The sequence below is a fragment of the Pongo pygmaeus genome, chromosome 1 (genome assembly GCF_028885625.2).
Source record: "Pongo pygmaeus isolate AG05252 chromosome 1, NHGRI_mPonPyg2-v2.0_pri, whole genome shotgun sequence".
NCBI classification, from domain to species: Eukaryota; Metazoa; Chordata; class Mammalia; order Primates; family Hominidae; genus Pongo; species Pongo pygmaeus.
Genome location: NC_072373.2, coordinates 198,266,951 through 198,283,588, shown reverse-complemented (window position 1 = coordinate 198,283,588; position 16,638 = coordinate 198,266,951). Strand labels below are relative to the sequence as shown.

At 43.3% G+C, this 16,638-nt stretch overlaps 1 protein-coding gene across 2 annotated transcripts in view; it reads left to right on the top strand.

Moving 5' to 3' along the window:
- ZBTB8B (zinc finger and BTB domain containing 8B) overlaps positions 1-16,388 on the top strand; it is a 35,559-nt gene extending 19,171 nt beyond the window's left edge. The window contains exons 4-5 of one of the 2 annotated variants that reach the window (XM_063666380.1): positions 1,112-1,343; positions 16,352-16,388. In XM_063666380.1, the coding sequence (XP_063522450.1) occupies positions 1,112-1,343; positions 16,352-16,362 (243 nt within the window). In that variant the 3' untranslated portion in view covers positions 16,363-16,388. Of the gene's footprint in view, positions 1-1,111; positions 3,093-16,351 lie in introns of those variants that run through there. The other variant, XM_054464525.2, reaches the window with a different exon arrangement.
- The last annotated feature ends 250 nt before the right edge of the window (positions 16,389-16,638 follow it).

Here is a 16,638-nt window from a genome sequence, read left to right as displayed (position 1 = left end):
ACTTTAGGCCAGGAGTTCAAGACCAGTCTGGGCAACATAGTGAGACTCCACCTTTACAAGAAATAAAAAATTAGCCAGGCATGATGATGCATGGGTGCCTGTGGTCCTAGCTGCTTGGGAGGCTGGAGGAGGAGGATCACTTGAGCCCAGGAGTTCAGGGCTTTAGTGAGCTATGATCGTGTCACTGCACTCCAGCCTGGGTGACAGAGCAAGACCCTGTCTCTGGAAAAAAAAAAATCCCAATCAGTTCACTTTCACTTGAGTGCTCTTTGTTTGCCAAGCACTAGGGATATAGTAAGGAATGGGACAGACTCTGTCCCTCCCCTCTTAGAGCTTACACTCTAGTGAATTTTGTCAACAATTTGTGAGAAGTACAACAAAGGAAGAAGTATGGGTGAGAATCGCTAGGTGGGGGCCCTAACTGGCCTAGAGCATCAGGAAAGACCTCCTTCCAAGGTGTTCATAAGGGGTGAAGGGTTGATGATGGGCAGAGGGGAATGTCCCACATGTGTCCAGTGGCTCCAGGGTAGAAAGAACCTTGGTAAGATGAAGACTCATATGGTTTGGATCTCTGTCCACACTCAAATCTCATGTTGAAATGTAATCCCTAATGCTGGAAGTGGGGCCTGGTGGGAGGTGGTTGGATCATGGGGGCAGTTTCTCACGGTTTAACGCCATTCCCCCCTTGGTGCTGTCATCGTGACAGTGAGTTTTCATGAGATCTGGTTGTTTGAAAATATGTGGTGTCTCCGCCTTCTTTCTCTCCCCCTGCTCTGGCCATGTGAAGTGCCGACTCCCCCTTTGTCTTCTGCCATGATTGTAAGTTTCCTGAGGCCTCCCCAGAAGCCGAGCAGATGCCAGCATCATGCTTTCTGTACAGCCTGTGGAACTGTAAGCCAATTAAACCTCTTTTCTTTATAACTTACCCAGTCTCAGGTATTTCTTTATAGCAGTGCAAGAACAGACTAATACAAAGACTGTGGCAGAGAATGCAGGTGGAGTGCTGAAAAAGGAATCAGGAGGATCAGGCAGGGGCCAGATCACATGGAGCCTTGTGGGAAACGCTCATCTCCTTTTCTGTGACATCTACGGTGTCTGCTTGTGATTACAGGTCCACAGATCCAACCGTCCAATCATCTGCAAGGGCTGCAGGAGAACATTCACGAGTCACCTGTCCCAGGGGCTGCGGCGCTTCGGGCTGTGTGACAGCTGCACCTGCGTTACAGACACACCCGATGATGACGATGATTTGATGCCCATCAACCTTAGCTTGGTGGAGGCTTCATCCGAAAGCCAAGAAAAGAGCGACACAGACAATGACTGGCCAATCTATGTGGAGTCGGGTGAGGAAAATGACCCCGCTGGAGATGATTCTGATGACAAACCACAAATGCAGCCCAACTTATCAGACCGAGAGACACTTACGTAGCAATAAATTGGTGGGGAAGAGGTTTTAGAACTTGTTAGTGCTCATTCTGGTTTGTCCAATTTTGTGGAACCCTGAGAGAAACATTTTTTCACTGCTATTATATGTGCATTTTTATTAGACTATCTGATAGAGGTTGGATTTTGTGACTCAAAGGACAGATAACATTTTTGTGTGGTGCCCTTGGTTTCTGAGGGCTCTGCTGGCCACTCCTTAATTCTGAGTGAATTAAGGCAAGCCCTGAGGTCTCCTGTTTTTCTTGCTGTGTGTCCAAACTCTGGTTAGGAGAAAGATAAGAAAATCTCCACGCTTGTTTTTATATTGACTCAGTTCTCTGCATTCCTTTGTTATCATCCTCTTTCTCTAAAAACCATTAAGTTTTGGGATCAAGTTTACCTTTGCCAAGCCTTTCCTAATGAATTCCACATTAAATTTTCTGGCAAGGTATTAAAGAGAAACCTTCATTGATATAAAGCAGGCAGGGCGGTCTGGCTACATGATCATAAAAGGTACTCCCTAAATCTAGAACGGCAATTTTAAAGACTTGGAATACTTATGGGCAGATGAATATGGGAATGATCTGAAAGGTTCATTATGGCATCCTGACTTGCCCAGTTGAATTAAATTTTAAGTTAGCCCTGAGAAGGGAGGCTATGACCCCAGGTCTGGGTGGTTTCCCTGTCTGGTTTGGCATTTGACGATTCTACACATACAACCTGTTCTGTTATCATAAAACAACTCATTTGGGCAAAACTCAAAATGCTCCCCTACTTTTTCCAGCAATTTCCAAAAGTTGGAGCTGTGTAACTTGGAAATGTAGCTGCCTCTGGCATTCTTTTGCTTAGTTTATGCTGATGCAGGGCAGGCGAGCCCGAAAATTGGGGCTTAGCCCAGAGGAGTTCTTGGCTTCACCCAGGAAAGAATTCAAGGGCAAGCCAGTGGTGTTAGACAGCAGCTTGTATTGAAGCAGCAGTGCCCAACAGCAGCTAAGGGGCTGCTCCTCGTGGAGCAGGGCTACACCACAGGCAGTGTGCCCAGAGTAGCAGCTCAGAGGCAGGTCGGCACTTATATTTATACCCACTTTTAGTTACATGCAAATTAAGGGGCAGATTATGCAGCAATATTTAGGAAAATGGTGGTAACTTCCAAGCCACTGGGTGGTTGCCATGATAAAGGGCAGTGACTTCCAGGTGTTGCCATGGCAATGGTAATTGACATGGCACAGTGATAAGCGTTTCTTATGGAAAGCTGCTTCCTGCACCACCCTCCCACCACCGCCCTGTTTTAGCTAGTCCTCAATTTGGTCCGTGTCTGAGTCCGGCCTTTGGAGTTGAGTCCTGCCTTCTACCTCCTTGCCTAGAACTTTAATTGGAGGGAAAGTATAAGCGCATAATGCCAAGTTACATTTCTAAAATGTTCATCTTTTAAAAGATCCTCATGAGGGAAAGGGAAGGTTAGTAGAAGAACAGGTTTTTAAAAGCAGTCTACCTTTCACCCACTTTCCAGCCACACAATTATTGTAACAAAAGAGGCTGAACTCTTTAAAGGGCTAAAGGGCAGGCAGTATTAGGAATTCGGAATGTAATTGAAGGCACTTTCCATAATTTTGTCTTATGTTAAAATATCCAAAATGGATTTTAAAAGAAATCTTTTTGTCTTCCTTTAAGTGTAGTTGTCTTTCAAAAGATGGTAAAAGTCACTTTTATTTCTACCTCTTGAACAACAAAAAAGTCAAAAACATTATAAATTGGCTTGTAAATGTTAGCCAAAGCATTAGAAAGGTGTTTAAGTCGTACTTCTCAATAGTAGTTAAAACGAACTGTGCAACTCAAACTCTGGCCCACAGAGAGGCCCTGTTCTGCAAACTGTTTTCTACCAGTCTGCTACAAGGAAAGTCAGAAATTAAGAATACGCATATAGAAATGCTGATAACACTTTGACATTGCTGTGACTCATGGCTTTGTCTTCTTGAGTGGGGTATGGACCAGTTCACTTCTGGTCAGCTAGAGGGCCACATGGTGCAGCGGTTGGATACCAGCCTGTACAGCAGGACCACATATTGGTCTGCAGTAGATTGGAAAATTTAAAACTTCTTTTATCACAGATAGTTCGATAAATATCATTCTTGGCTGGGTGCAGTGGCTCACGCCTATAATCCCAGCACTTTGGGAGGCCAAGGCAGGTGGAACACTTGAGGTCAGGGGTTCGATACCAGCCTGACCAACATGGCGAAACCCCGTCTCTACTAAAAATACAAAAATTAGTCAGGAGTGGTGGCATGTGTCTGTAATCCCAGCTACTCAGGAGGCTGTGGTGAGAGGAACACTTGAGCCTGGAAGAGGTTGCAGTGAGCTGGGATTGTGCCACTCCACTCCAGCCTGGGCCATAGTGTGAGACCTTGTCTCAAAAAAGTAATAATAAAAATAATAATAAAATAAAATAAAAATATTCTAGATCAAGAGTTACTTATTGAAAATTATCAGGGACCAGAGATACTTGTCTTATCTGAAATAAAAATACTAGCTGTGGCCAGGCACAGTGGCTCACGCCTGTAATCCCAACACTTTGGGAGGCCAAGGCGGGTGGATCATCTGAGGTCGGGAGTTCGAGACCAGCCTGGCCAACATGGAGAAACCCCGTCTCTACTAAAAATACAAAATTAGCCAGGCATGGTGGCACATGCCTGTAATTCCAGCTACTCGGGAGGCTGAGGCAGGGGAATCACTTGAACCCAGGAGGTGGAGGTTGCGGTGAGCCGACATCACACCACTGCACTCCAGTCTGGGCAACAAGAGCGAAACTGTCTCCAAAAATGTATATATATATTAGCTGTTATTTTAAAAGAGGGATCTCAGCAAAAAAGAAACTTAAATGGATGTGTAGAAGATTTACTTGACCAGGAACAGTGTTTGATATTTTTGCTTTCTCTGTTTAAATTATCTCTGATGTTTTAATGACTTTTCTACCTCATAGTTCAGCCTCTTTGCCTGCTTTCTCCAGTGGAGCTATGATCCTCTTCAGTGATTCCGTGACCTCTTCATATCCCTGGGTAAAACATTTTACATTAGAGATTTCACTGTAGGACAGTGATTCTCAGTTGGGGGTGATTTCGTGCCTTGCAGGTGGCTACTGGCATCTAGTGGGTAGAGGCCAGGGAAGCTGCCAAACATCCTGAAATACACAGGACAGTCCCCGCAACAATGAATTCTCCAATTCAAAATGTCAGTAATACCAAGGTTGAGAAAATCTGCTGTAAGATAAAGTAGGATTTTTTAAAGGATCTTTAATGAGTGGACTTAATTTTGTGTTCTATTTTAAGCTACCTTTTACCTGCATAATATTTATTTATTTTTTATTTTATTTTATGTATTTATTTATTTATTTTGAGATGGAGTTTCGTCCTTGTCACCCAGGCTGGAGTGCAATGGCGTGATCTCGGCTCACTGCAACCTCCACCTCCCAGGTTCAAGAGATTCTTCTGTCTCAGCCTGTAGTTGGGATTACGGGTACGCGCCACCACACCTGGCTAATTTTTGTATTTTTAGTGGAAATAGGGTTTCACCATGTTAGCCAGGCTGGTCTTGAACTCCTGACCTCAAGTGATCCGACTGCCTCAGCCTCCCAAAGTGCTGGGATTACAGGCGTGAGCCACCGTGCCTGGCTGACCTTCATAATATTTAATAGGCCCTTACACTCTTGCAAATTTTAGAAAATAGTGGATTAGTAAAATGAAGCGCTGAGGCCAGATGGTTCACAGCTTGCCCAAGATCTGATTTAGGTTTATAATGTGGAAACTTAGAAAATTCTGACTCATTCATACACCCAGAATCATTACTAGGTTCTGATTATTTTGTTAATCTTTAAAGTAGCAGAATCACTGGGAAGAAAACAGAATGTGACACCTAATATTTAAATGATTCTCTTTCTTTCGTAATATCTCAGATTGTTGCATTTCTGGTGGACTGTTTGGAGTTTGTGTACAGGCATTGGCAATAACTGGATCACTGAGTTCTATCACTTTTAAAGGAGATATTTCCTTTGTTTAGACTATCAGATCATAAATTGGTCCTCTTTTAAATTTATGTTCACATTAGGTGGTCAGTATTTATAATCACAATGTCTTTGAGGCTTAATTTGTGGGGTTGGTTATATTTTTATACTAAGTAAATTTACAGTTGAGCCCAACACAGACTGTTAGTGGTTTAGTTTCTATTCTGGCACATTCCACCCAAGTTCACAAAGGGATATTTTTGTCTCCTATTAGATATATTGCATGAATGGGAACAGGACTCTTACTTGTAATGGAATTCCAAAATGGCATTCTTGGGAAGTTATTTCTCTTGGGGGATGAGGACCCCCTTCTCAAAAGTTGAGAAGGAATGTAAATAGGGCCTTACCCATAATAATTAAGAAATGACATAGTGCATCATGATTCTGATCATTTGGCAGAAAGATGCCATTCTGACGTAAATATTTTGGTGGCCACCAGACTTTGAATATTCCTTAAGGAAGCCACTGACCTAGTGGTCTGCAACATGTTGTGGAATTGAGTATTCTGGTGGTTTGGAATACTGAGATGGGTTCTTTTGTTATTGTTCATTGATGTCGTGACAAACCCCAGGGAGAGAAAGGCAACAGGAGGGCTGCATGCACTGGTTCTGGGAGCTATAGGAAAGAGTGGAGTGGCCTTTGGTTAACTGAACTCAGACTGTTATATTTGGAACTCTAGATTTTTCTTGTGTGTGTCCCTTGTGCATTAAGAGAATGATCTCTGTGAAGTCTAGTGTAATAGGGTAGGGAGGGGCAAACGGTTGGGATGGGTGAGAAGTTCCTATTATGCTCTGTTTTGAGCATTCCCACTGTGCTTCCTGTTGTTGCTGGTCTCTTGTAGCTTGTCTTGTGTTTTGATGTGATCACACTATCTTCTAACCTGATAAGGGGACACTTTATTCAGGTGCATATGATGGGCACTGTTTTCATTGATTTCTGTTACTTTTGTAGTTCTCTCCACTCAACAGTACTGTGTTCCACAAACCTTTCATTGTAGTGCTAGAAATTTGAATTCTTTTCTTCAAATGATGCTTCTGTAGAGAAAAACGAAAAATGTTTTGGGGTCAGAGTAGTTTGGTTGGTTCCTAAACGTGTCCTAGTTTTTGTTGTTGTTGTTGTTTTTCTTTTTTCTTTTCTTTTTTTTTTTTTTGAGACGGAGTCTTGCTCTGTTGCCCAGGCTGGAGCACAGTGGCGCAATCTCTGCTCACTGCAAACTCCGCCTCCTGGGTTCACGCCATTCTCCTGCCTCAGCCTCCTGAGTAGCTGGGACTACAGGCACCCGCCACCACGCCCAGCTAATTTTTTGTATTTTTAGTAGAGACGGGGTTTCACCGTGTTAGCCAGGATAGCCTCAATGTCCCGACCTTGTGATCCGCCCGCCTCGGCCTCCCAAAGTGCTGGGATTACAGGCGTGAGCCACCGCGCCCGGCCTAAATATATCCTAGTTTTAAAAGGTGACAGTAACTCACACGACTGCATGATCGGATGACATGGAAACTTCATAACTGAAGGAGAACATTTAGCATCTGTCTTGACTCTCCAGGTAGATTATTTTACTACTGCCGATTCTTCACTGACAATTGTGGTTTTTGGGGGGGGCAATTTTTATATCCATCATTTGATTTCTGGACCTTTGTCAGTTAATCAGTGGAGGTTAGGGCAGGGATTATGTGCTTTGATGAGGAAGGTTTCGTAGTAACAAGCTTGGGGATTTTGAAGGAAGGCATCAATTTCATATACAGGTCTTGGTGACATGTAATGGATATGGATTATCTGTCATGCATACAGTGAAGGGTATGGTCAGGATTTTTTTGGAAGTAGAAAAACATACCAAACAGTTTCACATCTTTTACCATCCATAGCCCCTGAGGAGCATCTACTGCCATCAGAAAAACATGCAAATAGTACTGCAGTGCCCTCCAAGGGTCTTAGGCCCAACTGAAGGTTTAGAAACATTCAAATTTATAAACTGCTACACTTGGCATCAGATTCACTTAAAAGGATATAGAATGGGAAGCACTGCTTACTAGCAAGGCAGAACCAGTTGCTCTTCTCTGGAAGTCTCTGCAGCTGTCTGTGTGGCATAGTACAGGTGCAAGGAGACAGATCTACATGGGGCAAGTATGGAAGCTTCCCCGGCTTAAGAGCCCCTCGTGCCACAGGAACAAGTATCTCTTATAACAGCTTCATAGACATGGCCTCCAGGGTCTCTATAAAAGACATGCCTGTTTCAAGCGTCACTGTACTTAGGGAAGCCCAGAGCTGAGGCTTCCTATCAGGCATTTATAGTTCTCCCAGTCCAGATGCAGTTTACCAATTGGGCGTCATGTCTACCATATGTAACATTGCCTAGCAGTTGACATATGAATTTTTATTAGGTTGCCAAGGGAACAGAGCTACAAAGTTAAAGAAAGGTAAAATTCTCTTGCAGAAGGGAAAGAGGCTTTGTTAATCCTTTAACAAACACTATGCTAAGCAATTGCATAATAGATATTACACCTAATTCCTATAGAATATAGCCAGAGGAATTTCCTAGTAAAATATAACCCACCCTAACTCATTTTTCCTTTCTTGAATAGTGTTCTTGGTGCTTAGTTGCTTGTGATTAATAGACAGTTTGCAAATTTTGGTAAGGTGTGTGCAAGAGTTGGCTTAACAGTTAAAATGATCCCAGCCAAAATATCATGTATCCTTTGGTGTCACTCATAATAGGTGAGTATAGCATGTCATACTGTAGGGACATTATTGAATGGACATGTCTGAGTATTCCATCAGTCATATTTTGATGGGAGTCTTTGGTCACCTGGCAAACACCAAACACAGGCTCTTGGTAACCGTGCCTCTTTTTTTTTTTTTTAAAGATGGAGTTTCGCTCTTGTTGCCAGGCTGGAGTGCAGTGGTGCAATCTTGGCTTACCACAACCTCCGCCTCCCGGATTGAAGCGATCCTCCTGTCTCAGCCTCCTGAGTAGCTGGGATTACAGGCGCCCACCCCCACGCCCAGCTAATTTTTGTATTTTTAGTAGAGACAGGGTTTCACCATGTTGGTCAGGCTGATTTCGGCCTGACCTCAGGCAATCCTCCTGCCTCTGCCTCCCAAAGTGCTGGGATTACAGGTGTGAGTCACTGCGTCTGGCCTGCTCTTGGAAACCGTGCCTCTTATTCCTGTGTCATGTGGTGCTACTCTTGCCTGCTTCTGTTGCTCCCAGCAGATCAATGAGTGAAGATGGCTGGTTACTCATTCAATAGTTATCAAACAATTATTTATGGAGTGTTTACTCAGGCATGAAGGGTACTTCTGTGAACCAGCACAATCCCTGCCCTCAAGGAGCCTGCAGTGTGTAATCACAGAGACTGGCAGTTAGAACACAGCATGTTGGGTGTGACAATAATGACAAGCACAGGGTACTCTGAGAATGCGTGGGTTGGGTACCTAGCCAGTCATAGAGCCTCAGAGACGCTTTCTGTCTAAGCTACTCTTCCTATCCAGTAAACTTCCAGCTTTGGCATACTATATTTATAAGCAGTTTAAACAGTTGCTGAAATTTCTTGCCTTTTCTCAAACATGGTGGCTTCGGTCGCTAACAGTGTTTAAATTACCTGTTTTATTCAGTTATGCAAAAATATATGCTATACATAGAATATCAGAATGTCGTAGTCTTTAGGAAATATGCATCAGGTTTGTTTTTTTTGGTTTTTTTTTGACGGACTCTCACTCTGTCACCAGGCCGGAGTGCAGTGGCGCAATCTTGGCTCACTGCAACCTCCGTATCCCAGGTTCAAGTGATTCCCCTGCCTCAGCCTCCCGAGTAGCTGGCACTACAGGCGTGTGCCACCACGCCCAGCTAATTTTTTGTATTTTATTAGAGATGGCGTGTCACCATGTTGACCAGGATGGTCTTGATCTCCTGACCTCATGATCTGCCCGCCTCAGCCTCCCAAAGTGCTGGGATTACAGCCGTGAGCCACTGTGCCTGACTGGGTGGTTTTCTTTTTTAAAAAATAATATGGTTTTCTGGCCGGGAGCAGTGGCTCACGCCTATAATCCCAGCACTTTGGGAGGTCAACGGGGGTGGATCACCTGACGTCAGGAGTTCAAGACCAGCCTGGCCAACATGGTGAAACTCCGTCTCTACTAAAAATACAAAACAGGAGAATCGCTTGAACCCGGGAGGTAGAGGTTGCAGTGAGCTGAGAGAGTGCCACTGCACTCCAGCCTGGGCGACAGAGTGAGACTCCGTCTCAAAAAAATAAAAAATAATAATAATATGGTTTTCTTATTTAAAAAATAATATAGTATGTAAATTATTTTTCAAGTAAAAATGAAATGACAGCAACAGATAACTTCCCATTATGTTGATCCAGTGTACTGTGACAGATGGGGAGGAGCCCCACTGCATCAGGAGTGGGACTTGGCTGGCCATGTGAACTAATTAATACCCCAGAAATCAGGATACATGCCAGGCACGGGGGCTCACGCCTGTAATCCCAGCACTTTGGGAGGCTAAGGCGGGTGGATCCCTTGAGGTCAGGAGTTTGAGACCAGCCTGACCAACATGGTGAAACCCTGTCTCTACTAAAAATATACAAAATTAGCCTGTAATTCCAGCTACTTGGGAAGCTGAGGAAGGAGAATTGCTTGAGCCCGGGAGGCGGAGGTTGCAGTGAGCTGAGATCACACCACTGCAATTCAGCCTGGGTAACGAGAGCAAAACTCCATCTCAAAAAAAAAAAAAAAAAAAAGAGAGAAATCAGGATACATATAGGACAGAACCATTAAATCAAGAGATTTGAAAGTTAGAAGGGACAGGAGAGATATTCTAGTCCAACTCCATGTGACAGATGAAATGACATTTCTAGTTCTCACACAGCTGGTTAGGATCAGAAACCAGGTCCTGCCAGGCCAGTGCTGATAATAGACAGACATGTTTGGGCAGGCAGAAAAGACCATTCATAGATAACATTTGTTTCCCTGGGTATCCATCAGACCAGAGGCACAGGAGAGGAAAATGCTGTTTTGGTCTCATATGATAAAGTATGCATTGTGTGATTATGGTCTGCATTCTTGCAATGCTTAGACAGGGAGGGGGAAATCACATTTTGAGCATGGGGGAGTTAATTTCTTTGTCCTGTAATACCACACATATCTGAAACATAAACCACCGTGGAACACACTCACATTCACATACACACAAAAGGCAAATTAAAATATTTATTGTCCACTTACTTAATATGTGTTCTGTGTTTGATTGTAATGTATTCATTTTACTTGTAAAAAGTTTCAAAAGTAAAAATATATATATTATTAACTTGAAGTGATTTTTTCCAACCTCTCTGATTTTTTTTCCTTCTTTCTTTTTTGAGACAGAGTTCCACTCTGTCACCCAGGCTGGAGTGCAGCGGTGCAATCTCGGCCCACTGCAACCTCCGCCTCCAGAGTTCAAAGAGTTCTCATGCCTCAGCCTCCTGAATAGCTGGGAATATAGAGGTATGCCACCATGCCTGGCTAAGTTTTGTATTTTTAGAAGAGACGGGGTTTCACCATTTTGGTCAGGCTGGTCTCGAACTCCTAACCTCAAGTGATACACCCGCTTCAGCCTTCCAAAGCGCTGAGATTACAGGTGTGAGCCACCATGTCCGGCCTCTAACTGATTTTTGAAATATAAATTGGGTGTGATTCAGGGAATGTAACAAGAACAATCTTATTTGAAACAGAAAACCACATATTTTTAAGTCAGCAGCCCACATGATAAGATGGTATTGAGTAAAAATGTATTCTTAGGTATTTCTTGACTCAGTGGATTTTAATCAGTCTACTGCAAAAGCTAGTTTTATTTAAAGGGCTGCAATTATATATAAGAATTATTAGCAAAACAGATTAGCCACTTAATCTAAAAATACCTAGATGCAGTATTCCTGGTTTTTAATGAAATATTTATCTAGTTTGGGATTAAAATTAACTTAGGGCCATCAAAAATGCAAATTATCTTTAATTTGGTTAAATCAACCTGGGAGTAAATGGAAATAATCTTAAGCTAAATTTTTGTTTTGATTTATATACAGTCAGATTGAAACACCCTAGTTACAAGTTTAGAATAGGAGTGGCCTCAGCTACGTTCAAGAAAAAGTCCTTTGTTCCTCTGTTGTTCATTTTGTCCTCAGAAACAAATACAATTTAACTATTTTCTGTACCTTCCCAAATTTGAAGCTGACCTGAATTTGGTACCTGTAAATTTAAAATGGCTAAGGTTAAAATAGTTAAAACAGTTTCTTTAGAATGAGTGTGTTAGCTGGGTGTGGTGGTGTACACCTGTAGTCCCAGCTACTCCAAAGGCTGAGGCAGGAGGATTGCTTGAGCCCAGAAGTTCAAAGCTGCAGTGAACTAGAATCATGTCACCACACTCCAGCGTGGGCAACAGAATGAGACCCTGTCTCAAAAAAAAAGTTTTTTTTTTAATTGAATGAATACAATAAGGAATTGAGGATCGTCTCACATTAATGAGTTAATAACCCTTCATAATTTTAGTTAACTGTTTTTCTCGGGGCAATTATTTTATATAAAATTCTAATGGAGAATTTTATGGACAAGATTTTAGTTAGGAAAAAAATAACCTCACAAAATAAAGAGAACTGTTAGAGCTCTAAACAGAAGAAACTTCCATCAAACCGTTTTTCCCACTTTTTTGTCCCACGGTGTTGGGACCAACAATTTAGTAATACGAGACAATTTCTGGCAGACTATCCCAAGCTGGGACATTTTAGATTCTGTGAAAGAAGACTGACTACTGTCTGATGAATGGGTAATTGATGATGCAATGTATGAAAAAAGTAAGGCAGACAACACAAAAATCACAGGAAGTGCAGCCATTCTACATGCCGAGCTCTACAGTTACACACTGTCCAACAACTCTTGGAAGAAAAATAGAAACTGACTTTATCTTTGCCTGCCAAGTTTGCAAATGGATTAGTTCATTACAAAGGCACTTGTCAAAACATATTTATTAAAAAGAGGAGCCAGAGTTGGAAATCATCTGGACCATGAAAAAAATAGCAACTAATACCTTGTTTAAGAAGTAAGAAAGTTTCTGCTTTTTGGAATTGAATTGGTTTTTAAGTGAATGTACCAGGTCTGTTTATATAGGTCAGTGTTGCCCAGGTTGTATTGTTTTGCTGTTTTCACTTTTTTATATATAAAGAACTAAAATTACGAGAGAATAAATTCGTGGATATAATCTAAATCTGATTTCTCCTTTCAGTTGTTTGGCATTCCATTTTTTATATAAATCTTTAAGACATGTGCATATTTTTATTTTAAAAATTATTTCTGCTTAAACAACAGTTTCAAATATTTCTCTTTTAAAGACAGAAAGTTGGTTTAGTTTCAGCAATGTATTGATATAATTTTACATTTTTTTAAATGTTGAGGCTGGGTTTATTTAAGATTAGCTGGGCTCACTGCCTGCTCTTAAGAAAAACATGTATAGCCTATAAATTTTTAAAGGATTCCCATAATAATATAGAACTGCTGACACTAAATATGTTTCCATCTGTTTAAACACTCATTAACTTCATTTAGTAACAGGAAAAAAAGCTACTAGGTAGAGCAGGGGTTAGGCTAAATCCTGCTTGCTGCCTGTTTTTTTGGTAAATAAAGTTATATTGGAAGACAGGCACATCCATTCCTTTTTGTCATTGTTTATGCCATCAGTGACGAAGTTGAGTGGTTGCTACAGACACCTTTATCCACAAAGCCTAACATATTTACTATCTGGCCCTTCACAGAGAATTGCCTACCTATGATGTTGGGTGGGACAGGAGATCTTTTATTCCTTATGTAGGGATGATGGAGGTAGAATAAGTCCCTACTTTGGACCAATCTGTGAGCATCACTAGGATTTAAACATGTCTGGTATGTATGAAGGTCAGTGGAGCGGGCACCGCTGATCTGTATGAAGTTTTTTTAGAGAAGTCACTAGAAGGATCTGGCCAGGAGAAAGATGGTCACTTGGCTCAGCTCCAAGGAAGTATGCCTAAGCCTTCCGTCTGAGAGCTACACGCAGAAACTGAGCATGACCTATAATCTTGGTGAGATGCTAGGAGTTCAAACTGTACTGCTTTTTTTTTTTTTAATTTAAATACTGCTGCACTGCTTTAAACACCTGATGCCAGGTAGGAGGGCAGGGGCATTGCCCTGCACTTCCGCAACACTGCATGTCCTCAGGGTGTTCTCAGTACAGGTGTGGCCCAGGCAGGGGCAAGAGAGGTTGAGTCCCTGCTGGATGGGCTCTAAGGGTTAACACTAGAGGCAGCTGGGATTTCAGTTTTCCTGACACCTACAATGCAGCGCCAAACCTCACAGAGGGAATCCAGAGAACCTGTCTTGGTTAGGGCACATTTGGCTTCAAGGAACAGACACTCAAACAAGCTTAAAGCAATGATTCATAAAGTGTGGTCTCGGAACCAGCAGGATCGGCATCATCCAGGGAGATTCTGATGCAAACTAAAGTTTGAGAATAGGCTGGACACAGTGGCTCACGCCTGAATCCCAGCACTTTGGGAGGCCGAGGCAGGCTGATCGCATGAGCTCACCAGTTGAAGACCAGCCTGGACAACATGATGAAACCCCACCTCTACAAAAAATACAAAAATTAGCTGGATGTGGTGGCACGTGCCTGTAGTCACAGCTACTCTGGAGGCTGAGTGGGGAGGCTCACTTGAGCCCAAGAAATCGAGGCTGCCGTGAGCCATGATTGCACCACCACACTCTAGCCTGGACAACAAAGTGAGACCCTGTCTCAAAAACTAAAAATAAGGCCAGGCGCGGTGGCTCACGCCTGTAATCCCAGCACTTTGGGAGGCCGAGGCAGGTGGATCACCTGAGGTCAGGAGTTCGAGACCAGCCTGGCTAACCTGGTGAAACCCCATCTCTATTAAAAATACAAAAAATTAGCTGGGCGTGGTGGCGGGAGCCTGTAATCCCAGGTACTTGGGAGACTGAGGCAGGAGAATCACTTGAACCCAGGAGGCAGAGGTTGCAGCGAGCCAGGATTGTGCCATTGTACTCCAGCCTGGACAACAGAGCGAGACTCGGTCCCACAAAAAATAAATAAAATAAAAATTAAAGTTTTGAGAATAGTTTTTATTTTTTGTTTTATTTTTTTGAGACAGGATCTTGCTCCAGTCACCCAGGCTGGAGTGCAGTGGCATGATCTTGGCTCACTGCAACCTCTGCCTCCTAGGTTCAAGTGATTCTCCTGCCTCAGCCTCCTGCATAGCTGGGATTACAGGCGCCTGCCACCATGCCCAGCTGATTTTTGTATTTTTAGTAGAGACAGGGTTTTGCCAAGTTGGCCAGGCTGGTTTTGAACTCCTGGCCTCAAGTGATCCACCTGCTTTGGCCATACAAACTGCTGGGATTACAGGCGTGAGCTACCATGCCCGACCGAGAATAGTTTTAAGAGGATTTGTTTCTAATTAAAGTGAGTGACTTTATGATCATTCTGGTAGAGGAAATCAGCAGATCACCTGGAATTGGAACGCAGGGCTGAGGCTGCTCCTGGTCAGTCATGTGCCTTGCCCATGTTTCCTGTCCACTTCTCTTTGTGCCTGTGTGGGGTCCCCGGCAACTCTCAGAAGACCACCTTTCTCCTGCCCATTCCTCAGCTCAGAAGTGCTGCCCAGCCCTGACCTAACCACTGTCCTGTCCTCCAGTCCAAATCTTCCAATGGAAAACACCTCAGTTTCTGCCCAGCAAAAGATCGGTTCCCTCAGATCACATGGCACCCCTTGGGTCAGGAAGCAGGAGGCTCTGACTAAGGATGAGTGGTGGTCATGGGGACAGGTCCCCTGAGAAGGGGCCCTGGAGAGGGGCAGGAAAATTGACCTACATGTCTCCTAAATAAATAAAATCATGGCTGGCAGGAAATTTGAGAGGAATGTGAAGGGGTGGGTTGCCCCTCCACACCTGTGGGTGTTTCTCGTTAGGTGGAACAAGAGACTTGGAAAAGAAAAAGACACAGAGACAAAGTATAGAGAAAGAAATAAGGGGACCCAGGGGACCAGCGTTCAGCATATGGAGGATCCCGCCAGCCTCTGAGTTCTCTTAGTATTTATTGATCATTCTTGGGTGTTTCTCAGAGAGGGGGATGTGGCAGGGTCATAGGATAATAGTGGAGAGAAGGTCAGCAGATAAACACGTGAACAAAGGTCTCTGCATCATAGACAAGGTAAAGAATTAAGTGCTGTGCTTTAGATATGCATATACATAAACATCTCAGTGCCTTACAGAGCAGTATTGTTGCCCACATGTCCCACCTCCAGCCCTAAGGCGGTTTTCCCCTATCTCAGTAGATGGAACATACAATCGGGTTTTATACCGAGACATTCCATTGCCCAGGGACGGACAGGAGACAGATGCCTTCCTCTTGTCTCAACTGCAAAGAGGCATTCCTGCCTCTTATACTAATCCTCCTCAGCACAGACCCTTTACGGGTGTCGGGCTAGGGGACAGTCAGGTCTTTCCCTTCCCACGAAGCCATATTTCAGACTATCACGTGGGGAGAAACCTTGGACAATATCTGGCTTTCCTAGGCAGAGGTCCCTGCGGCCTCCCGCAGTGTTTGTGTCCCTGGGTACTTGACATTAGGGAGTGGTGATGACTCTTAACGAGCATGCTGCCTTCAAGCATCTGTTTAACAAAGCACATCTTGCACAGCCCTTAATCCATGTAACCCTGAGTTGACACAGCACATGTTTCAGAGAGCACGGGGTTGGGGGTAAGGTTATAGATTAACAGAACAAAATGGAGTCTCCTATGTCTACTTCTTTCTACACAGACACAGTAACAATCTGATCTCTCTCTCTCTTTTCCCCACAGAATGCACATGATATACTTCCAGGAGCTCCCAGAATTAATGGGGGAAAAAACTGCAGGTGGCTGTAGCGTTTTCCATTAGAAGGGGAGTAAAGTGTATTTAGTTATGTGAAAACAGGTGTTCAAACAGAAACTTGTACACAAAGGTTCATAGCAGCTCTGTTCACAATAGCCTGAAGGTGAAAATACCCAAATGTTCAACTAATGAATGGATAAACAAAAATGTCACACATACACATGCACGCACACACACACAGGTGGAATATTATTCATCCATTAAAAGGAAGTTC